Genomic DNA, 25,868 nt, shown 5'->3' on the forward strand with positions numbered 1-25,868 from the left:
ACAATGTGTTGTATACGTTATTGATGATCTCACGTTTCTACTATTTAATAGTTTATCGAAGTTTAATATATATTTTTTAATTAGATGTTCTAATCACATATTTTGCGGTTGCTAATACTAGCTAATTTTTTAATATATATTCAATAATATATTTTTCACAAAATTAGCCAAAGACTTTTTTGAGAAGGTATAATTTGTTCTAAGAAAGATGCTACGCAAATAAATTTAAGCAGTAATAGGTAAATATATATGAAGCGTACAGGTCCAATAGGGGACAAGTCGTAATTTTACGTAAATACATAGATCTAGTGGTGCCGTCTTGTAACAATTTTAACGTAGAAGTGGCCAGCGGCTTGTACACGTCCTAAAAGCGCTTAGTGCCTGTGAAATCCTTATTTACGCATACATCGCCAATAGAGGGCAAGTCCTCATCAGGCAGGTCCATGGGCCCCAAAAGGGTAAAGTCCTTATAAACTGCTAATAGACGTTGATCTAATACGCGCAGTTTAGAGTTAGGTTCGTCGGTGTAGCTAGTGTTTTTATTGTTTTCCAACTAATTTGAAAGTAAAAAACAATAAATACAGAAAACATTAGTAGCGGAAATGCGACTGAATAGTGACTAGCCAGAATGGATAAAAAAAGAGGAAAAATCACGGCAGAATGAGAGATGAAAAAAATTAGACTACAGTGTCACGAGGTAGGTGCAACCTGTATGGTCGTAAACAAGTTTTCCAAATGTGCCTGAAGAAGCAAGAAAAACTATACTTAAGAATCTTAACACATTGATTTCTATTAATGAGCAGAACTCATACTTATGTGGATTGATTACGGTACTCCCTATTCGCCGAAGGAGGCCTAGGAAAGATGAAGACAAAGCAAATTTAAGAAATGCTGCATAGTACGTTTTAGCACTGATAATAGCTTAAAAGAAATAAATATTTGTAGACTTTATGTCTATTCATGGAATAAAGAAAAAAAATTATAGATATTACAAAATTCACTAAAAACGAGTGTAGTCACTCCTAAAGATAAACGGGGAAAAAATAAAAACCATCCTATAAAATTGGAATTCCACGTTCGTGCAGCAGTATACGAACATATAAAGTCATTTAAAGGCAGGAAAAGTCACTATAGTGTGAATGATAGTAAAAAATTATACTTACCTGAAGACTTAAACATATTAATTATGTTCAAAATGTTTTGCGAGTTGAATCCTTATATGAAAATATCTTACGAGTCGTACAGAATAGTCTAATACAAATTTAACATAACCTTTGCATATCCCAGAACCGATTATGTAGTTCCTACGTTTACGCTTGCAAAAGAAAGAATGAGAAAGGCTGAGAAAAGTCGATCGCGATCGACTGTTTGGGTACCGCTGATATAGTCGATTTTCGTAAGAAAATACAAAATGACGGAGTACTGAAGAAATTAACTATTATTGATCTAAATTAAAATTATCTAGAAATTATTTTTGCAATTATTGATTTTTTCTGGATTACTTCAAATAATAATTTATATTATTGTTTTTAATTTCCTGTTGGTTCTTCCTAAACATGCCCAAAAACTTGTTTATAAAGTGTTTTTTTCCAATAATTGACATTTTAGTTTAGAAGAAACTTGCCAGAAGAAACCAAAATCATATGTTGTATTTTTAATTTAACAGAGAAAATGATCCAATTTAAATCGCTTGAAATTTTTATATCCCGCATATTCGCATGACTACACACACAGTCTAAAGATAGAATATTAAATAAACCTTGATTTGGAGTTAACATTAAAACAAGATAATAATAGGTATCACACGCTTATACATACATACAGTGTGGATATTTTTCTGTTAAGTTGTCATGTATGATTAAAATAAAAATCATGTATAATTAAAAGAAAACAAGAAAACAAAAATTCTGAAAACGTATGCTTCAATATAATAACATAATTCCTAGTCATTTAAAGCACACCATGATAATGGTTTCTTAATTTCTTAGTATGGACCTTAGCAGAATTAAAATCATGTAAGAAATACGAAGAAATTGGCCAACGAAAAAACGAAAGGTATCTATTATCTATGTAATATTATTTAGTTTAATTTATTGCATACTTTTATATCAGAGCTGAAAATAGTCTAGAAAACAAAATTGCTCTCCAACTTCTAGTAGTAAAACAGAGTTATCATGATTTCACCTATCCCAACTTTTAATATGATTTTGTGAGAAAACTCATTTACACCAATACTGTAATGCGCAAGTTATTATTGGATTTGGTTATCCTTTCGTTTATATTTTTTAAAATTTAATAATTAACAAACATTCAATAATAATAAAAAATTAAAAACGTGTTTTTAACTGAGGCAATGACTTTCATTCATGAATGGTTACTGGTTTGAAGGGTCTTTGTCACAATTTCTAACTTGGTTGATGGTGCTTTTTAGATAATTGATCATTGCGAGATATGTCTCGATATGTGCAGATATGTTCAGACTATTTTGCGACCCCTCTTTGTTTACTCTTTAAATGTTTTCTTGCCTTGTAACGAAAAAGCTAACAAATGTAGATAGTAAAAAGCTGATCGTTCACCAAGATTGCACCTACGTTGCTCAATTCGGCAGCGTCGTTGGGGTGGGTAAGGATATAGATTAATAGAAAAGTAACAGATATGTAAGTGCCAGATAGATAAACGATAGATAATAAATGATATTAAATATTAATAATATTATTAAATTAACGATATGAAATGTTAATAAACGAAATAATTAGATAACGAAAAATAACAGTTTGACAAAAGAAAAACAAGAAACACTGAATGCAACATAAAGAGGGCGCGAATAGCTCTTAACCAGGGAGTCATAATGGACACAAAATTAAAAAATTAATTAAACATTAGATCGATATTTCACTTAAAAGACATAAAAAAAACACGTCAGAAAATATATCAAAGACTTATCAAAAAAAATTATAAAAATCGACATATTTATCTTTATAAAAGGCTAGGACGAAGTCACACTATTTGTCCGGTAAGGTAACTACGCCACCTAGGAAAGAAATCTGTACTACCAACATCTGACATTTCAATCATATTTTGTTCTTGAAATGATACGGTTGATTTATTGCTATTTCATTCTACAAATTGATAATTCAAATATCATTACTAGGAAATTTTACAACTTCATCATAGGTTACTGTAATTATTGTAAGGTAAGATTTACATATATTTACATCTTCTTATTCAAGTGCCATCTCCGCGGCGGAGGTCGGCAATCATCATAGCTATTCGAACTTTTGAGACGGCTGCTCGGTAATTATTGTAACGTAAGATTTACATATATTTACATCTTCTTATTCAAGTGCCATCTCCGCGGCGGAGGTCGGCAATCATCATAGCTATTCGAACTTTTGAGACGGCTGCTCTGAAAAGTTCATTTGATGTACATCCGTACCACTCTCTCAGGTTGCGCAGCCATCTACCTTCTACCATTCTACGCTTCCCTATGCTTCTCTTTCCTTGAATCTTTCCCTGCATAATCAGTTGGAGCAAGGTGTATTTCTCTCCACGTGTAATATGTCCGAGATATTCCAATTTTCTTGTTTTAATTGTATTTAAAATTTCTATTTCTTTGTTTATCCTTCTCAGAACCTCTTTGTTTGTGACGTATTCTGTCCACGATATTTTCAGAATTCTTGTATACACCCACAGCTCGAATGATTTCAGTTTTTTCATTGATGTCGCATTCAAGGTCCAAGATTCCATTCCATAAGACAAAGTCGAAAAAACATAGCACCTCGCCAACCTAACTCTTAGTTCCAATTTTAGATCCCTTGTACATAGCACTCTTCTCATTTTGTTGAAATTGGCTCTAGTTTTTTCTATTCTGATTTCGATCCCCTGAGTGTAATCATTTGTGCAGTTAATCATTATTTGCATAATATACACTTATTATAAAAATAAAATGACATACGTTTAACAAACGTCAACATTCTCCAAAATAAAATTAAATTAAAATTAAATAAAATTAATTAAAATTAGGTAAAGGTAAATAGAATTAAATAAAATTAATTAAATAACGTTAAACAGAGCTAAATATAATTAAAGAAAATTAAACAAAATTAAATAGAACTAAATAAAATAAAAAAAAATTAAATTAATTACAATTAATTAAAACTAAATAGAATTAAGTAAAATTAATTTAAATGTAATCATAATCAAAATGAAGTTATTAAACATAAGTCCAAGATAATACTGAAAATGTAAATGATGAATAAATTCTACATAATTAGTCAGCTACTTAATACTTTTTTAAAGCATCCTCAGTTCAGCTAGAAAAAATAATTATTGTAAGTTTACATATAATAATACTTACAAACAATTTTTAGGTTTTTTTAGTTGTTACAAAAACTGCATTCTTACTTAACATGAAAACAAACGACTTACTAAAAACAAAAAACTAAAACCTAGCACTACTATTCATTACTTATTGTCTGGTGAATTCACCTGACGTCAGCTCAAAAAATATTGTGAGACTGGACGACGCCAAAGAAATGATCGAATATACAGATTGAACGAATTTAAAACGGAACATACGAAATCAATGTATTTCGGCTCAACTCCGCTCTAGGTGGTTGACCAACAAAAGGTTGTCAAATAATTATATTATAAAAATCCAATACTTCAGCGGGCTGCTGGATTCTGAATTCATTCAAGAACAAGTCAAAACTCCACCCAAATAGGTTGCCTAGAATCACTGAAAAAACTAGACTACACAAGCAGTTATTATGCTGTCAAACCACTTATCGCTTCCTTATAGTCCAAGAGATAGAGCCGAAATTTTGAACTGATCAGTAATATGACATTTCTCTATTGGAATATATTCATTGTAACTGGGTTAAGACTTTGCCTTACAGGCGGACGCCCCTCGTGGTACAGGGGGTGGCTATACACGGATGAAGTTGTAATTTTTTTCGGAAAAATTAACGATCGAGAATATGGCTGAAAATTTGCCCAGAGTAAGATCTTGGTATAACTAGACGAAATCCCAAAGGGCGGACGCGAGAGTGGATACATAAGGGGTGACGGACAGGGGTGAAGTTGCAATTTTTTGGGGAAAAATTAACGATAAGTAATATGTCCGCCATTTTCATGGCCCATTATTTAGCCCCTAAAAACTCTGAATCCAAAAGGGCGGACAGCTGGGTTGGTACATAGAGCCATAAAACGGGGTCAAATGTACCACTTGCCTGCGCATTTTAGGTCTCGGTAACAATTTTCAAACTGATTTTATTATGATATTTTTATACCGATTGATTTGAAAATTTGTATGCTCCCTTCTCTTACTATTCTGAGAAGCGTCAAGTAGAGTTTTCCTCAAAATTTTCCAAAAAAATTTCCGTAAATGAAAATTTTCGTAATTTTTAAAGGTAAAATCTAATTTGTAGAATCCTTTCGATTTTCTGTATGTTTTTTTTTTCAAACTAAAGTCATATTTACTTTACAAATCACATTTTTTTCTTAAATATAAATATTTTACGAATTAATTTTTAATTGAATAAATGTTTGATATTTTATTAAATTAAAGTAATTTTATAATGTTAACTATTAAATATTTTTAGTATAACAAATAGTAATTTTACTTATTTTTTATTACAATAAAAAGGTTTTTAAATTTATATTGCCTAAATAATGGTTGTTCAGATATAAGAAAAATTTGATTTATTATTACATTAATAATCAAATACAAAATATATTATTTCTATTTATCAATAGGTAAAATTCAATTTGTAGAATTCCTTTAACATTTTACAAATAATTATTAATAAAAATCAATTTAATAGGGGAATTATCAATTTTTTAAGTTTTGAAATTTACTTTGTAGATATTTTCAATATTTTTTTTAACTTTTAAATTGATTGAATTTTTTTTTCATTAGTTAATTATAATTTTACAAATTCTGTTTGGACATTAATTTTGCATCATTATTATTTTAAAATATTAAAATAATAATGATGCGCGTTCCATTTAAATCAGTAATTCTAGACGCATGCGCTAAATGTAATAAGTATCAAGATGCTTTTATCCAACTTGGTGAAACTGACTTCGATTGTAATGAAGTTTTTGAAACCTTAGAAACTTTCATATGTCACTTATATGGAACAGGACTGACGAGAACAATTCCAAAAAGAAAAGTAAACGATGTCAGAGTTTCACTATTTAACCGGCAGTATAAGTTGCATGATGTAAACGAGCCTTTAAAAAAAAAACTAAAAAATTTCGATGCTTCAAGCTTACCACCATGTCAAGATGAATTACACCAACATCTACTGCGAGCCCATTATATTTCAAATATTTGGACAAATGCTCATAAAAAAGTACCAACAGAATTGATTGTTGAAGAACATGGTTGGGAGTTTGAAGATGAAACATATAAATTCAAATGGTTTAGTGGACCTCAGATGCCAGAATCAGTTCGAGAAGTAGTGATTGAAAATGAAGCAGATAATGAATGTGATATTATTGAAAGTGAAAGTGACGAAGATGATGAATGTGATGACATCAATGAGAGTGAGAAAAATGACGAAATTTTTAAAGTTTTTCTAAATTTTTTTTTCTTATCGGAAAAATCGTTTGAAAATTTTTGGAAAAAGAAGTTTCGGTTGCCTGTAAAGTCGGTTTTACGGGCGAAGATTTTACGTGACAACGTCTTTTTCTCGGTAGAATATTTATTGATATGAATATTATTAAATTGCACAATAGGAACAAGGAATTGAATGAAAATAAGAATTGCACAAATTTTAACTATAGAAATATATTTTGTTTACTAAAACATTGTAAATGTAAACTTAAACTTAACTAATTTCTATTTGAGTGATTTTGTTGAGGATAGGACGATGATAGGAGAAATAGCATCGCACCAGCGGACCGATCATGTTTGAGTGGGAGAGAGACGCAAGGCATTCGCCGGTCCGGCGGGCCTCTCTCTCGTTCGGTGACTCATCGTAACAGACGTGAGCGGGCGTTACACTTTTTCATGAGTGACTCCGAGCCACAACCTAATTTAAGACGTTGTCACGTCAAAAAATCATGGTATAACTAACAGAAAATCGAAAGGATTCTACAAATTAGATTTTACCTCAAAAAATTACGAAAATTTTCATTTACGGAAATTTTTTTGGAAAATTTTGAGGAAAACTCTACTTGACGCTTTTCAGAATAGTAACAGAAGTGAGCATACAAATTTTCAAATCAATCGGTATAAAAATATCATAATAAAATCAGTTTGAAAATTGTTACCGAGACCTAAAATGCGCAGGCAAGTGGTACATTTGACCCCGTTTTATGGCTCTATGTACCAACCCAGCTGTCCGCTCTTTTGGATTTAGAGTTTTTAGGGGCTAAATAATGAGCCATGAAAATGACGGACATATTACTTATCGTTAATTTTTCCCCAAAAAATTGCAATTTCACCCCTGTCCGCCACCCCTTATGTATCCACTCTCGCGTCCGCCCTTTGGGATTTCGTCTAGGTTTACCAAGATCTTACTCTGGGCAAATTTTCAGCCATATTATCGATCGTTAATTTTTCCGAAAAAAATTACAACTTCATCCCTGTATAGCCACCCCCTGTACCACGAGGGGCGTCCGCCTGTAAGGCAAAGTCTTATCCCAGTTACAATGAATATATTCCAATAGAGAAATGTCATATCATTCCAAAATTTCGGCTCTATCTCTCCGACTATTAGGCAAGTTCCTCTTTCCTTTAAAGGAGACAGATAGTTGAACGATATTTTATACAATGTCTATCACTGGGTATGGATTTATTTTTGTCCAAGTTTTATATTGGTCCACTATTTCAAATGCAGTTCAAACAGACATATATTATAGATGTATATCTATCTGTATAGATGATCTATTATACATACATATTGCATTTTGGTTGTTTCATACTGTATATAACTGGGTTTGTTTATTGTTGAATACTATATGGATCTTTCAAGAATGTACAATAATTATTGCATCAGACACGGTAAATAAAGTCAGGTGTGTGCATATTGATACGTCACGCCTTAGTGGTATACTCGTATATTATGTAATTAGCATATTTTCTACATTTTTTAATAATTAATTTTGATAGTGGAAAAACGTAAAAAATAGAAAATTAATCTAAATAATGAGTACTACAAAAATCGTATTTTCCGGGTAATTGTCTAAACTATAGGGTCTTTAATAAAGCGCTTCCTATTTTTATTAAATTAAATTTAAATAACACAAAGTGTTTGTGTGTTTGTGAATGTGTGATATCATGATAGAACTTGAAATATCAACAGAGTAGGTTGCGGCATAATTTTTAATTTGATAAAGAAAGGTCGGCAGTGTTCTAGCTAGATAACTAACCCTAGCTAAAAACCTATATAGATTTCTTATGATAGCTTTCTTTTGCATTCTAAAAATTTGAAGTGCATTTTTTGAATTTCCTCATATGATTACACCATAGTTTAGGTGAGAGTGGAATAAAGAAAAATATGTCATTTTTAATGTTTCAAAGTTGTGAGATATGAGCCGACCCGTTCAGTCGATTATTATGGTTATTCCCAATAGTTTAACAGTCTCTTTGTTATCTGGATCATTGTGTAAATTATTTGCAGATATAACCAAATTTTGCGTTTTATCAGAGTTAAGTTTTAGTTTGTTTGCAGCAAACCATGTGATAGATTTAGTAGAAACTTCCTCATGAGACATTTTTCAATCATCATAATTTTTTCCTGATTTAACGTATGTTATATCATTTGCGAATTGTATGTATTTGTACGGAGATATGAATTTAGGCAAATCGTAGACATATCATTAACAAAAGAGGTCTTAAGACCGAACCTTGTGGGACTCCATGTTTTACGGATAGAAAATCGGAGAGATGACCTTTAGACACTACTGCCTGATGTCTGCCACATAGATAAGAAGTTATAAGCTTAAGAGGGATACCTCTGATTCCATAGCAATTTAAGTTGTGGAGCAAAATGTCGTGTAAACGCAGTCAAAAGCCTTCGACAAGTCGCATAGAGAAATTGCTATGCGATTGCCGCGTTCAAGCCCCTCAATCACCTCGTACACAACATTAAATACCGCATTCGTAGTAGAACGAGCACTTCTGAATCCATATTGTGAGTTGCTAAAGTAATTATTTGACTGAAAATAGGAATAAAATTGTTGTTTGATAACCTTTTCAATAATCATTTTCCCAAAAGTAGAAACAATGCCAATTAGAGAAGAGTTAGTAGAAACAGACCCAATTATGGGTCTGTAATTGTCAGTTTTTGAGGAATCGCCTTTTTTGTAGATAAGTAGTACTTTTGAGGATTTTAGTATTTCTGGAAATACTCCAGTTAATAGAATTAAATTAATAAAATGAGTGAAATGTGTTAAAAGTTTTGGTAAGTTTCTTTTAACATTTTGCTATTAATTTCGTGTGTAATGAAACTTTGAAAAAACTACCACGTGAGAGAAGCTCTCACGTGGTATCATTCTTCTGCACGACATTGCCCGGCCTCATGGTGCCAAAATAGTAAAAGAAAATCTAAAACGAAATAAATAGAGGATATTAGAGTATCCACCCTATAGTTTCAATGTATCGCCTTGCGATCTTCGCATCTTGGGGCCACTGAAAAAGGCGTTAAAAAGGTAATCATTTTCAGTCAGACGAAGAACATGCCGTGAAACAGTTCCTCTTCGAGCAACAGCCACAATGATTCTTTAAGCAGGGTATAAATCGGTTGGTGAAACAATTTGATATGTGCCTTAATTATAGTGGTAATTATTTGTAGATATACATATTTGCAAATAATTTGTTTCTGGACCAAAGAAAGGCTTCAATTGAACAAGCCTCATACATTATGAGACTCTTTCGAAAGCTACTTAACGAGGATATGTGGATATTTTGGTTTATTCGTGAATCACTTTAATATTGTTGCTCTTTTGGGGCTCAAAGGGTGATATTTTTTCTTTCTTTTAGACTTTCTAGGGATTACGTCTAGAGTATAAATGTGGGATAAACAGTGAAAAAGGTTTTTATTGAAAATAAAAAAGTTTGTAAAAAATTCTCATCAAGATATTGTTTTCCGGCTTCTAACGGATCAACATTAAGTGCATCAACAATATAAAAAAGTGTATTAAAAAAATCTTTTATAAAAGTTTATATGTATATATTTAAAAAGACCCTTTCAGGCTACATCACAATCCATTTTCAAACTAACGAGTCCATCATCAGTGCAGTTACCAAGTATACATAGGTCAATCCACTAAATATGGGGGTAAAAACCCTTTAAGTGATATTAAATTTGTTATTTATTACATATTTGTTGATAAATTCGTATGATGTTAAAATTTTAAACAGATTTACTGCAAGGCAACGCAAGACTCCCAATTAGGGTTGCTGACCCTGAGTCGTAGTCTCTATATGGGCCCTAAGTAGAAACTGAAGTTGCTACCTTGGGCCCAAATAGAGACTACGTCTCAGCAAATAATATAATAAATAAAATACATTATTTAAGCGTGTGTGCCTTAATAACTGACACACTAATCTATCTCTGGTAATTGATCACACCTTTATTTGTAAGGTGATTTCTTAATGTATATAACAACAAAATCTTTGTTAAATTAAAATTTATAATTTTTAATTAAATTTAAATTTCTATTTTTATAAATGTTAAAAAAATAAGTGCAAATAAAATTCTTTATTGCAATTAAATTCTAATTATATGTTTTTCTCTTACAGAGCGATTCCGTAGAATATTTCCTGAATAACCTTGAACGGATATCCCGACCGGACTACATTCCCACCAACCGAGACATCCTCCACTGCCGGAAAGCCACCAAAGGTATCACGGAGTGCGTCGTCCCAATTAACGGCATCCCCTTTTTGTTCGTCGATGTAGGCGGACAACGGTCACAGCGACAGAAATGGTTCCAGTGTTTTGATTCCGTTACCTCCATTCTGTTTCTTGTCTCGTCTTCCGAATTCGATCAAGTCTTGTTGGAAGATAGAAAGACCAATAGGTTAGAAGAAGCTAGAGACATATTCGATGCGATTGTCAATAACGTTATTTTTATTGGCGTGGCTATTATGTTGTTTTTGAATAAATACGATTTATTGGAGAAGAAGGTAAGTGCAGTGAATAATTTTCTGTTTAATTTTCATCGTGAGTATTAAAATGTGGTACATATTATTAGAAAAATAATACATTACACTGTATTTTTAAACTACTTGATAATATCCTTTATCATTTATTTTTGTATAATTTGTGTGTTATTTAAAGTTTATATATTTAAATTTACTTTTTCCCCTAAAATTTACAAGAGACCTAATTAGCAAACACAGGAAAACAGTCAAAGCTATAGTCTGTTAACAGGGCACTGTAAGCTGAATAGGCAGGAAGCTCATGGGGTTGGTCTAATGATCTATGCAGATTCTGTCACCTAGAGAAAGAAACAGCGGAGCACATTTTGTGTCAATGCGACAGCCTGGCACATGTGCGTTTCTTTACATTAGGCCAAGAAAAGCCACCGGCAAAGAGCTACACATAAGGATCCGTCTCGAAACTATTATACCTTTTTAAAAGGCTCAGGCTAGAGAATGTAATCTAGGATTAGGGGACAACAATATATCTGAAAAGGCCGCTATGGAATAGGCCAAATGACACCTTATTGAATCTATCTAACTATCTAGAAACTGAACCACACTGCATTTTTTATATATAACCACAACTAAATACTTCATCTTCTTCTTAGAGTGCCATATCCCTACGGAACGTCGGCGACTACCATGCTTATAATATTTTTATACTGATCTCGGTCTTGCGCTACGTGTAGCAATTGGTCCGCTGTCAAACCTGTCCACTGCCGCAAATTCCTCAACCAAGAGAGTTTCTTCCGTCCTATCCATTTCTTTCCTTAGATTTTACCGTTGAGAATTAGCCGAAGGAACTAATACTTCATATTATAATATAAAACTAATTCTCAAGAATTAATGAATTCTTACTAATCAAAATACTAACTGAAAGTGCCTGTATGTCTACCTTATAATCCCGCCCCATTGTTTTCACTCTTATTTTTACTAATTAACTTTAAACATAGCGTTAGTGATTTCTATGAAGTTGATAGTAACTAACGATTTGCCCTTAGATTATAGATTTCGAAAATCTAAAGATTTGTCCAATTAAAGTTTAATTATAATACAATAAGTATAATAGTCACTGTTTTTGTAAAACTTGAGTTGGCTGGTTTAATATTTAATTTAAAATAACGAAACTACCTGGCGTAACTCATTCATGTTCTATGTTTAAAGAAAAGCAGTTAGCGTTTGAATATGGTGTATTAATTCTAGCTAGGGTAGAAAAATAGTAGCTGAGCGCCTTGGTGAGTAGAAAATCGACGTCGGCGTCTGCGATAAACTGGATATGCTTACAGTCCGATGTCTCGTTTCGATCTGTGTTTGTCAGTGTGTTTAGGAATAAAAATACGTAACTAAAAATTCTCAGGGGTGGCCGTACTCTAGTACAGCTACAGGAAGCGTACCCTAATTAATCAGAGTTTTAAAACGGTCGCCCAGCCTTGATACCAAATTGCGTATACGATTACGCAGAAATTTGATATTCTAAACATTTTTGTTTGCTTTCGAGACAATTAACAAGTGTATTTTTTGAACTTAAAATCAGCTTACCATGTGTTAGCCAGTTTGAAAATGAGAATTTACTGAATAGAAGAAAAATAATATACCTACTGTAACCTTTTAAAGTAAATAAGATCATATAATAATGCAGTAATAAAAATATTAAAGCAAAATAAATACTAAATACTTTGCAAAATAATAATATAGACACCCACACCTGAAACTGTCTGCCTCTACAATTTTATTGTTCCGTGGCGATTGCGAAAACACTATTATAATCCTGATTGCCTATCTTGGACGAATCACTTATTTCCTGAACTGTTTTAAAGCTGTTTCCTCATTATATCTAAATTTTACAGTATCGTATGGTAATAATAGTATATAATTAGACAAATATCTTTTAGCCTCTAGATGAAAAGTCTTTAAAAAATAAAATTTATTTATAATTATATATGTATATTATTTTTTAGGTAGCCAATCCAGAAACAGACATTCGCTGGTATTTTCCCCAGTTTAAGGGAAACTCACATTCAATGCAGGACGTTCAGGATTTCATCCTTACTATGTTCACTGGCATCAAAAAGGACCCGAAAAAACTCCTCTATCACCACTTTACTACCGCAGTGGACACAGAGAACATCAAAGTCGTCTTCAATTCAGTCAAAGACGCTATCTTACATAGGAATTTGGAGATTTTGATGCTGCAGTGAGATTTAGATAAACGAGAAATGTATTTATGTTCACCAGGCTGTGTTTAACACAACATAAAGTTGATTAAGACTGACTCGATTTTATGAAAGGGGGTCTGTTGTATCTATATCGAAAGAATTATTATATGTTATTACCATACAATTTTCTTAACTTTTGCAATAATGTAATATGATACCATACAAATTATGTCATCTCTGATATTGGGGAAAGCAATACTTAACCCGCTGAAAGAAAATTTGTTAAGCTGCAACACACAACACCGATTCTATTAGTTTTGCAATCTACTGGCTCAGCTTTTTAAGGCATATAGTTCTTTTTATGCCCGATCCAATTTACATCTTGTCTTTTTCTTACATAAATGGGTTTAAAAACTCATATTTTTTCTAATGTTTACAAAACCATTTGTTCATACAGAATTATTTTATTTCCATATTACAGTAGAACCCAGATTATCTGTGCATGGGTTATCCGGGTTGCGGATTATCCGTGCTGTGATTTTTCACTATTCAAATCGCATTTTTGAGGTTTTATCGAAATAACGTCACCGTAATCGACAGAAACTTTCTATACGCCGTGGGGGAATCGCACAATGCAATATCGATACCGCCAGTACTCGGGGAATCCCTCGCTTATCATCTGCCCTGCGTGTTACGCTGAATGAGTGGGATTTAGGTGCCCGCTAGAGAAGAGTTCCTACTCTGATATATTCTTAAAACGTGTATTTGTTTTCAAAACGGCAGCAACCAGTGAAACAAGACAAATATTTTAACGATTGAACAAAAACCAAAGTTTTTAAACAGAATTGAACAGGGTAAACATGTCACGTCATCATTATTACGAATCTATGAAGTTGGCAAGTAAACAAAAGGCGATATCAATAAAAACTTAAGTGAAACTACAAAATTCTCAACCTGAATCTTTTAAAAACAGATCTGCACGAAAATCATTGAAGGAATTGACTTTTCAACAACCCGATGAAGCACTTTGTAAGCAAGCTGAGATTTTTCACGAACACTTGAAAATCAAAGAACCTTTCAATGCACTCAGCAGTTGGTTACATCGATTCAAAAAACAAAACGTGAGATTCTACATTCGTGAGAAAAAAGTGCCGACGGAGAAGCAATGATGGAAGTTTGTTATGAACTGGTGACAATTACAGAAAATAATCTACAACTCTCTCAAACTTATAATGCTGACGAAGCAGGGTTATACTGGTGAGTAATATCTACAAAAACCTTAGCTGCAAGTAATGAGATGGGTGCACCGGGATATAAAAAAGTAAAGACCGGATAAATGTTGTGTTGTACCAATGCCAATGCGTCTAGCAGCAATAGAATGAAGCTGACTGTGATTGGAAAGTCAAAAACCCTCGCTATTTTGCAAAACTTGTGACATCAGATTTGATGATGGAAATTTCTTTGTTTTTTTTTCGATCAATGTTAATTGCTGAACCAATAGATCCGAATTTTATTGAGTCAATAAAACGTCTTTAGAAGAAAGGGAATTTATGATAAGTTTCTTGGAGGAAGTTGATCTGATGTTGGAAATCATTGTAAGAAGACGTTCAAAAAAGCTTGTTACACAATAATGGCACTAGAGGAAGATGAAAGCATCATGGACTATGATGATAAAGAAACTGCCATAGCTAAACTAACTGGATTAGTGCGCAACGCCGATGAGTTTACAGTAATTTATGAAACCGAGGTTGAGATGTGGACACGGTGTGGCAAAGATGAGACAGGTCACCAGCTCCTCAGCAACGACGATATTTCCGAACTAGTTTTGAATCAGCTCGGGACGTCACAATCTGGTTCATCCGACAATGAGAGTCAAGACGGAGAAAATTATGGGACAGTAGCAATCAAAAGAGGCTGAGACCAGGAGGCGGAGGAAGCTGCCAAAGTTCTATTAGACTATTTTGAGCAACGGGAATCTTCCGACCTTGTCGACATTTTGAACTTGTTCAGAACATGTCATCTAGCCATCCTATGGCGCCACAGTCCAATTCGAGCCCTGGCCTTAATGATCAAAACTCTCCATCCGTTACGGATTGAGAGCAGAACACGTCAGAAGATTAAAAAAATTATATAGGAAAAGTGACCAATTTTTTTTTTCAAGACCATAGGTACCTAAAATATATAACCGCTTTATGTAAATGCAAGTTAATCTACATACCCATGTAGTTTTTATTTTTTTATTTAGTGTTGAAAGTTTAAGTAAAAATTAGTTTTTTATGAAATTTAAAAGTTAATTTGAACTTATGAGTATTTTTTATGTTTATGTATTCATACTTCTATGTTTTTATGGTCGGTACATATGTGTGTATGTATGTATGTATGTACATATATGAAAAATAAATTTCCGGATTATCCGTGCCACGTCCGGTCCCGTGGAGCACGAATAATCGGGGTTTTACTGTATTTATGAGCTATCATAATAATGATGTTCAAGTTGAGAGAAGAGGCACATGTTTATTAATACTCATAGGGTATATTTGTATCTTTTGTAGAAAATGTTTGCTATGTCCTTTATTGTTGCTTTAAACATATAAACAAAATACCCAAAACTTTTTATCGGGGAGGATGGCAAAAGTGATAAGTGTTTTAATTCGAACCCCCCAATAACAACAAATTATTACTAACTTATCAGAGACTTATTACATTCTTTTGAAACAATCAGGTACGATTTATAATGTTCTTTTGAAAATTGACTTCTGAAGCACCTAAAATCAATGATTTTTGCAGTGTAATTATTTAAATATACACAGACTCCCTTTGACACTGTTCTATGATGATAAGAAACCTGTTGAATTTTAGAAACATTCATTAACAAAATTATAACAGCCATATACTCTCAGAACTAAATAGCACAGTTCACAATGGAAAGTAACTATAATAAGTATATAGTTACAGTGTGTAACGGAAGATCTTAAACAATTTAAAGTCTGTAAAAAATTACACAGAATAATAAATCATCACTAAATATCCAAAAAATTTCCAGAGTCGATCACAAAATTTTAAATAAAATTCCATACTATTCATAACAGTTCTTGTGTTGAAAAGATCTTTTCATTGTTGTGAAATAAAGAAAAACTCGTAGCGCATACTATTGTTTTGTTCAGGACCACCCTTCTTAATGCACCAAGAAATACACCTGTTGAGAATGTGTTATTAATCAAATGACACATTGGTGTTGCTAGCTCATAGTTAAGCTATTTGATATTTCATCATATTATCCTGAACTATGATTAGTTTTCAACTTTTGTATTAAAAAAAATTACCCCATTGATGGTTAGTGGTGTTGATAAATAGTGTTGATATTTAGTATTATGTTGCTTCTAAACCTTATAGTTGGTGTATCACGCAACAATTTTGAGGATACTTCGAGAATGAATTTATTTAAATTATTACTTGGGTTTGCAGAAAATCCAGATATTTTTAAACTATTTGTCCTTTGATTAGTACCTCTAATTTCTCTGACTATTTGCCATAAACATTGTGATATATTTTCACCGTTTTGAATTCGATATCTTCAACTTCCGTGATACGACAAACATCTTATTATAAATTTCGTTTGTGTTTGCTAGTACTGTTCCACATATTTAATATCTAACCTGCTAAGCACTAATAAAAAGTCAAGGCGTTGTTCACTGTTCACAATTACTGTTCTAGTACTATGCTGTCATGATATGTTACCTTTCTTCTACTAGATATCACCTTTTTTCTTGAAAGCCACAATTAAGATACAAACTAGTATTTGCATAAACATTTCTCATTGTTTACGTCTTCAGGTGTATCGAATATTTGTTCCCACCAGTGTCCGTTTATTTTGTTGATTAATAACCCCTATTCTGATTACCTACATTATGGTTGTCAGAGACCTGAAAGATTAACTTTTGTGCTGAGTGATCAAATATCTGCGCGGCTAATACTTCAGCCTAAAAAAACTCACAGTTTGTTAAAATGTTGTCAATACATGGTCTAGAGGTTCCGAATATGCGTGTATAATCCAAAATTGGAGTAACTATATTAAAAGTATTTAGCATTGAAAGAAAATTTGTTTTATTGTTGTTTTCAATACTCAAATTTATATTAAAATCACCCGCAATAAAAATAAGACAATTCTTATTAAAAGTATATCAAAGCAATTGTTCAAAAGCATCCATAAATTGCTGCACAGAAGATCCTCAAAGATGATACACACACAAAATTAATACTTTCTTACTACTCAAAATTACTTCTGCAGAAGAACACTCAGAAACCCTAGCTATAGCCACCTGATAGTTCTCAAGTTGTACTTTAGATTTCCAATGTTCGCTTATACATACCGCAATACGTTTTTTGTACTAATACTAACCTTAACTAACTGAGTTTTCCTGATTTCGCAATTTGAAGGATCTACAGTTTCATTCGTCGGTAGTGGCATCCTTTTGCTGACAAAAAAACTTAAAAATCGATTATGCACTGGACCAGATGTCTCTTTGCCAATCCCTCCTGAAATTTGATTGGTCAATAGTGATCTTAAAGGATGCGTAATCATCTAGATGTTTTGATTTATGGTTTTCACATTTTGCTTCTGGAAAAGGTTGTTTTATCATTGATTCTACATATCTTGATAAGAGCGTCTGGTGTTAATCTGGTTCTATGTAAGGACACATTGCTGTTTCTTGTTTCACTAACAAATTGCCGTCTCTGCTTTGTCCTGCCTCTTCATCTACTGATTCCAAGTTTTGTGATACGACTATGTTCTGAACAGTTTCTGCTTCATGAACTACAGCTCTAACTTGCTGTATTTGAATAATATTTGTACTAAGATTCTCATTACATTCTTTCGAGTGTCCATTTTTGTTTATTTTTACATGTTTCATGGGAGACGTTTTAACAGACGGTGTTGGGATTTTGATGTACCATGATTATGTGTTATTTAGCCTACTAGCAGTTAAACTTGTGATGGGTAGCTCTTTCGGGGCGACAGACTCAGTAAAACACAGGTTTGAAGTAAAAATAAATCTATTAATTTAGTATATCTACAATAACTAAAAATAAAAGGAATTCTACGTTGTATACTTATACAATGAATAAAACTAAAACGAATTCTACTGGATCCCGTGATGAACGAAGTCCTCGGCGAACGTCTATAAAAGAAAAGAAATTAATTAGTACTACTAATAAGAAACGAAATGGGGGAAATCGATCGCGCGCAGATTTATACTCGCTTTCGCTTCAATTCAGCGAAAGCTCCGAATATGCTCGCAAAACAAAATATTTAGCTGTGAAGACCCATGGCAATGTTCAATACACAATGCCGACGGGTTCCGCTTGGCTAAGGACAGAATATGATCCTCAATACGGAAATCTCTCTGTCCCGGTTGGTTCTGTGCAGATCCGCGGTAATGCTCAATACGCAACACCGATGGGTTCCGCTTGGTTAGGGACAGAGTACGATCCTCAATACGGAACTCTCTATGTCTACAGAAGACTGTCTAATTCCGCTATTCACACGCCTTAAATAGCCGTTCGGACTCCCACTTCGCCGTCACGTTGTAGAAGTGGATGCGCAAATATTGACACTCCCACGGTTCGAACTGTTAAACGATCAGAGCATCGTTACAAACTACTCATATCCTCTAACTTGCTCGGGTACCACCTTCGGTTGAGCTGATTTGTTGTCATATCTTGTGATTTTTCTTTTAAAAGGTATGAGTTCTCTTCGAGTACTTTATTTGTGCTTTTTATCTTCACAACCAAATCCCACAATGGTTGGATTTCATTGTCTCTAGTATCGAAATTAATGGCGTCTGGGTATTCACATGTTTCTTCATTAATAACTTTTTTCCTCTTTTTAGATTTTGATTATTACAACACTTTTTTGATAACTTAGTTACACAACCGTTATGATACAACTTTTCACAGTTTAAACATTTAACTACAGCCTTTACTGCTTTTTTTACAAAATTCGCATAGGACTTTTACGGTTTGTTTACTTCCCGCCATGTTTTCATGAAAATTAACAGAATCGAAGTAAAGATATCTCGGTTTACTAGTTTAGTATTACATTTACCACATTTTAATCTGGTAAATGTAATAAAATAAAATACCTGTTTGGTTAATAAATAACAGCTTCAATTACTTCTTTCATTACATACTTAATACAGTTCTTTCGATTATCCTTACTCTCGTAACTTATGGCTATTTAAAAGAGTTGTCTATTTTCTCATTTACTTGAGTCCAACTAAATTTTATTGAAGTTTATAATGGTAACGGAAAGCTAAAGTATATAATATGCGAAGCCGCTGTTTCATGTAAAACTGTTTTTAGTGTATCCTTATATCTCTCAGCAGTATTTTATAGCTTAGAAAATCTTTTGGTATATTTCTATATTTGGTAATAAGCCACCGCAAGAGTTCTGCTTTACACCAACTACTTTTTGGCGATGCTTTTTGTAACCTTGGGTGATAACTTGCATTGTCAATAACAATAATAGCTCCTTTTGGAATCAGATCTCACATTTAAACAAACCATTCCTCAACAACATCCCCATGTGTAATAGTTAGCGATATGTTTTAAAATAAAAGTTAGGAATCCACCTTTCACAAAACTTCCAGTATACACAGTATTAAGTCTTTTTTATTCTTTAATCCGTCATCAATAGTTTCTTCTAAAAATTATTTACTGTTTACCCATTAAAAGAGATTTTCCTATTAAATTCTTTATACTTTTAACCCATTTCTTTCAAAAATTTCCATAATGTCATTCTAGAGATTTTCGAATAGTCCGTGTCTTATTCAAGGCTTGTCAAAATTTGATCAGGCGTTGTAATCTCGTTCTGCAAAAAGCATGTACTTTATGACTTAGTCTTTGTTTTAATGACTCATCGACATGAAGTTTAATAATTATAGCGGGATTAAATCAGAAATTATTTCTACGCGGACGGATCTATAATATAACAAAAATATAAATGTTTGCTAATATATTTATGTTATACCTAAATTATATATTTTGGTAAAGCTATGAAATTATTTCATGTAGTTGATTTTTTATTCTGTGTAATTATTTTGCAGACTATAGTGGCATCTAAGTTGTAAACCAGTTTTATTCCCTTTTTAACTGTGTACTTTTAAGAGTCCATTAAACGCACAAAACTTCCTATTTGGCGTATATAAACAAGTATTGAGATTTAAACGAATGTACAGTTAAATTTCATTTGTATCTAACTTAGTTTAAAACTTAATTATTTTAGGTGCCCACATGCAGATCTCAATGAACACACTTTACTCACATCGGAAACATCAAAGAGTTTGCTTTATCTTAAAATTTATAATTTTTTTATATTGTGTGGTATTTAATTATTTTATTTATGTTCAATCTGTGCTTTAATTTATTAGCAAACAACTTGCATAATCTCTTATCTTGGAATTTTTATTTGTTTTTAATTATTGATACTGTTATGAGAGAAAGATAAATTGTTAACGTCTGTTTCTACAGGAAAACAGTAAATAATCGCACAATTCTTATTCAAGAAATTACATAAAATGTGATAACATTGACATGAGAATGCATTTTACTATACTTTAAACATTTGAGATGTTTCAAACGCCTAACGAGATAAACCAAAATCTCGCTTTTGAAAACGTTTTTAAAAATTTATAAATGTTTTTGCCTTCTAGAAAATAGTCTATATGTATTTTCTTCTCTATAAAATTTGTAATAAGGGGAACGAATAAGATCAAATCTGTAGAAATAACCAAAAAAAAAAACAGTAGTCTAAATAGCTGCAACATAATTCTCTGGCAAAGAAATTTATTAAAATAAAAATAGCTTGAATATTCTTCATATGCTTTCTCCACTTATGAAGGTTGCAATTACAAACACAACAGTAAACTCTTTTCTGTTATCGGCTATTCTTTTTAATTTTTCAAGTGGTGGAGGCACCCAATGTTATTTCTTATGGAAAACGATTAAAAGCGCTAAGGTCCATTCTGCTCATTTTTGACGCTTTTTAGGTGGGGGTTGAACGGCTCGGCAGAACGTGTCGTCTAAGGTCTCTGGAGAGAGGGTAACCCAAGAAGTAAATAAAGAAGGGTTTGAGGGAGGATACAATCGTGGACGACGTGGGCATGATCGGAGTGGAAGCTAAAACAAAAGAAACCGCCTTGTTATGATATTTTTTTCCAGACATTTTTTAAGATATTCTGTTGCTCTGTCGAGAGTAATGTCTGGGATAACATCGTGAATAAGTCGGTTTCCTTTAATAGCACTTCGAATTTATCGAAGGTAATCATCGATCTCTGACCGGTTAATAGTGGTATCCAAATTGTGCTTTAATTCTTCCACAATTTCATCAATGTCAGACACTGTCTCTTCAAATGGATATTCTCCGATTGAATAGCTTCTTGTACTGCTTCCGGAAAGATTAACTCGAATTGTGTCAATAGAAGTGACCAGATTAATTTCACAAAATAGGTAGTGAGTCCTGATTCAGTCCCAGATGGAAGTGGACTAGTCATAGTACTCATGATAATTTGGATAGTTGAAATTTTTTAAAATCTATAAAAAAAATAAATATTAGATATGGATCCACCATTCATAGTTACAGACGATTGTGGCATTTCTAAATTGATTTCTGTTAAAGGATGATTGTTTCGTATTGGTGATCTCTTTCTCGTTGAAATATTTCGTCTCTATAATCTAATAGGAATCGATGTAGACAGTTGAAACTTTTCAAAAACTAAATCTATAATTTGACGATTAGGATCTAATTTACAATATGGTGATACAAGTGTCCATCTGTTGAGATACATCAATGGACACTCATAATAATTCATACAATTAAAACGACAGAGGTGACAATGAATATGTCGTTCATCATTAAAATGAAGAACATCATCATAAACAATAAAAACACCAAAACAAAATCGATAAAAGTCCTTGTTAGTCCAATATTCTTTACAAACTACATATTAAATTTTTGACCTTTGACTTTACTGTCAGGATGATTATGTAGATAATAGAACTCATTACAAAAGTCCCAACTATCACCGCAGTAAACGTTTTCAATATCCGTTGTGAGCGGCTCTCATTCTCGAACAAGTGGCTCTCTTCCATAACAAAAATCTGCTATGCACTTGCGATAAATTTCTTTATATTCAATATCAGGTAAAACTAATCTTTGATCTATTGGATCTCTTTGATTGTCGTAATTATTACAACGCCAACTTGCTGGATATTGCCTAAATCTTTTTCTTGGATGTGAATAGATTTTGGAGTTTTTTTAATAGAAAATAAATAAATACAAAAACATAGGTGACAGCACGCAGCCCTGTCTGGCTCCTTGATGGATATTTATACAACTGGATGTTTGTCTACGAATTCTAATTTTCACCTCTATTGCCAGTATACATTTTTATTAACAGTAAATATTTATCATCTACACCGACATCGAGTAAGGATTCTTTGGGTATTAGTCTCTGCCAAAAGTCTTTTCTAAAGCAGCGAAACAGAGAAAAATATATTTTTGCTGATTGTGGCATTTTTATATAGTCCCTGAAGGCTAAAAAGAGTTTCCCTTGTTTCTACACCACCTTGAAATTCAAACTGACCGTTTCCGATTTCTGCTTCCTATATTTTAAACTGAGGATTGCGTATCATTCTTCATTAAAGTTAATCAATATGTAGTTCTCACATTCTCTTGGGTACACTACTTGTACATATAAAGACGGACTCCAGCTGCTCAGATGGTATTTATCCTGAGTTATATTTTTGATTGGAGAAAACAAAAAGCTAATCGATAATATTTTTACAATGGAGTTTAAGTTCTGGATAGCTTTCTTGTAGTGATGTAACGAATATTCGCATTTGCATTTTCATTCGCGAATATTCGCATATTTTTGCATATTCGCATTCAATATTTTTGCATATTCGCATTCGCGAAATTTGTGCGAATGTTTTGCAAATATGAATGTAAGAAAAAAAAATAATTTGAAGATTAGGTTAATAAAATAAAAATCCATTTACTTCTTAGTTATTTTATTAAGAAAACTCACTTTATTTTAGAAGCTTAGAAAACTATATAATTAGAAAACAAAAAATAAATTATGCAATGTAAACAAACAAAAACAAATTATTCTTTGAAACTGTTATTATCTTGAAGTTTTTGATTTTAGACAGTCATCTTGAAAAAGCTAAGAATGATCCAACTACAAACTAAAAATAGTCTGTGTTTTTATGTAAAGAGTTTAAACAAACAAACATAAACAGTTCGACTTCAGTTAGATAAGTTCAGATAAATTTAGTAATTCAGCAATTTTCGGAACAAGATACATATAATGTACACTACACCGTAATGTAATACAGTACATGATTTGTATAATTGTTCTGAAAATTGCTGAAATACTAAATTTATCTGAACTTATCTAACTACACACCTCGCGCAAATGAAACTGCCGGCTGTGCCTGAGACAATTAAAATTGTCAAATTAAAAAAAAAATGAATATTCGCATTTGCAATCGCGAATGTCGGTGGCATATATTCGCATTCGCGAATGTTCAAAAAATGACATTCGTTACATCACTACTTTCTTGCAGTCCTAGTTTATGTTTAATTGTTTGCTTTCAGTTACAACTGACTTTTGAGTATGATAGTAACTTCGTTGTTAATTTTAAGAACGTTACTTTGTTTTAATTGAATTTGACCACTATTCACACAATAGCAAGATTTCCCAAATGCTTTTCGACGAAGCTGTGTAAAAAATGAAAAGCATAGAAGAATGAACATAGTTTAGTTCATCAACAAATATGTATAAAAATCTTGTAGATTTTTTCTCACTGCGACCTGAAAGATCTTTGGAATAGGCTTTACCGTCTCCTTGTCCCACAAGAAACTAGCGAATAAAGAATTACACCCGGCAGGGTCCGGTAAGCCGGAAGAAGGAAGGATAATAAAACCTCAGAGGCCTTTGATGCTTGGAGTCAATATGACGTCTTACATATTAGCTATTAAACAACCCATTAGGCCACGCCTTTCTACCACTGGCTTGTGGGAAGGGTTTCCTATATCGGTAAGAACTAAAATTATTGTCAGTCATTGACTCTGACACAGTAGACAATTTTCTAATAGTCTAGCTAGTATTCTTTCTTAGTTCTTAAGTTACCTGTCCTTAAAAAACTTCTTACACGCTCTCTATCCCGGTATTGGCGTAGAGCTTTGTTTGGCAGTGTCGATGTAATCTTTATAGACCAGAATCTCATAAAGATAAATAAAAGTCAAATCATTATAGGTCAATTTTGTATTTCGCTTTACAAATTATGTTTAATGTTTATGATATTGTAATAGTTACATAGGAATTATATGTCCTAATGTGACGTCGATTATTTTTTTACGTTGATACAATGTTGATTTCATTCCGTAACCGTTGCTTATGTGACAGCTTAAAACAACAATATTGAATACATATCATTTGTCTTTCTTTCTGATCCCAGGTCTACAACCTGGTAGCTATTTTAATCAATTTCTCATTTTGTATTGCAAGCAAAAATGTATAGTCGCTTTTCTAGAAGCACAATTTTTACAAAATTAATAAGTATTTTTGAGAACAAAAAATTTCCTTATGAAAGAATAACCAAAGATATTCTTCACAGCTTGATTTCTCGAGTTTGATGAGATTTTTTATGTAATATATACAACTATGTAATATTTTTGTAACTCTTTTTAACCATATTTAAACGAATGTAAGTATATAAACATACCTTAGAGATAGTTTTTAATTTCCAGACCGTGATGATAAAAATATAGTGGTAATTCTTACGATGTAAACCAGTAAAAAGCAAAACAAGCTAGAAGTACCAGTATATTTTGTACCCTAGAGATATTTTTACATTATAAATTTGTAAATTATGAAACAAATTGTAAATACATTCTTTAAAAATGATGGAATTGTGTCCTCAATTATATAATTAAGAGATGTTATTTTGTATTTATATTTGTAAAATATTTTTCCAGCAGAAAATATACTATTAGAATGTTAATGCTTGTATTTAATTGAAAACTACCCAAAGTGACAAAAATTTTAAAAATGTCGCTCTAAAAAATTCAGGCAATAGTAAATTGCTTCTACTTTACTAGTTTTTTGTGCTGGACAATACAACCGCATTTCATCTGCAATATTAAATATTATGTTTGTATTGTTCGGAAGCTATTTTCTTGTGGTATTTTAAATTAGAGACCATTTTATTGGGAATAAGATACAATTGAAGGTTAAAATAATTTTATTGACGTTTCAATTTCCACTTCGGAAATCCTCAATAAACGATCAATAAGTCAATAAATTTATTTTAACCTTCAATTGTGGCTTATTCCCAATAAAATATTATCTAATTATTTTTGTAGTCTTCACAATCTTCTTTAAAAACTAACTCACTTTTGCCTCATACCACATTTTGCATAATCCCATTAAGGTTTTTAAAGTTATCAAGCCAACGTACTGGCTTTTAAATCCCGAAGGCACAGGTTC

General features: G+C 32.3%; 1 protein-coding gene across 1 annotated transcript in view; it reads left to right on the top strand.

The window, feature by feature from the left end:
- Nucleotides 1-25,383, top strand: part of cta (Guanine nucleotide-binding protein subunit alpha cta) — a 63,793-nt gene extending 38,410 nt beyond the window's left edge. Inside the window, exons 2-3 of the mRNA XM_072523050.1 lie at nucleotides 10,757-11,143; nucleotides 13,120-25,383. Coding sequence (XP_072379151.1) covers nucleotides 10,757-11,143; nucleotides 13,120-13,359 — 627 coding nt within the window. The 3' untranslated portion in view covers nucleotides 13,360-25,383. The remainder of the gene's footprint in view (nucleotides 1-10,756; nucleotides 11,144-13,119) is intronic.
- The last annotated feature ends 485 nt before the right edge of the window (nucleotides 25,384-25,868 follow it).

Source organism: Diabrotica undecimpunctata, chromosome 2, assembly GCF_040954645.1.
Source record: "Diabrotica undecimpunctata isolate CICGRU chromosome 2, icDiaUnde3, whole genome shotgun sequence".
NCBI classification, from domain to species: Eukaryota; Metazoa; Arthropoda; class Insecta; order Coleoptera; family Chrysomelidae; genus Diabrotica; species Diabrotica undecimpunctata.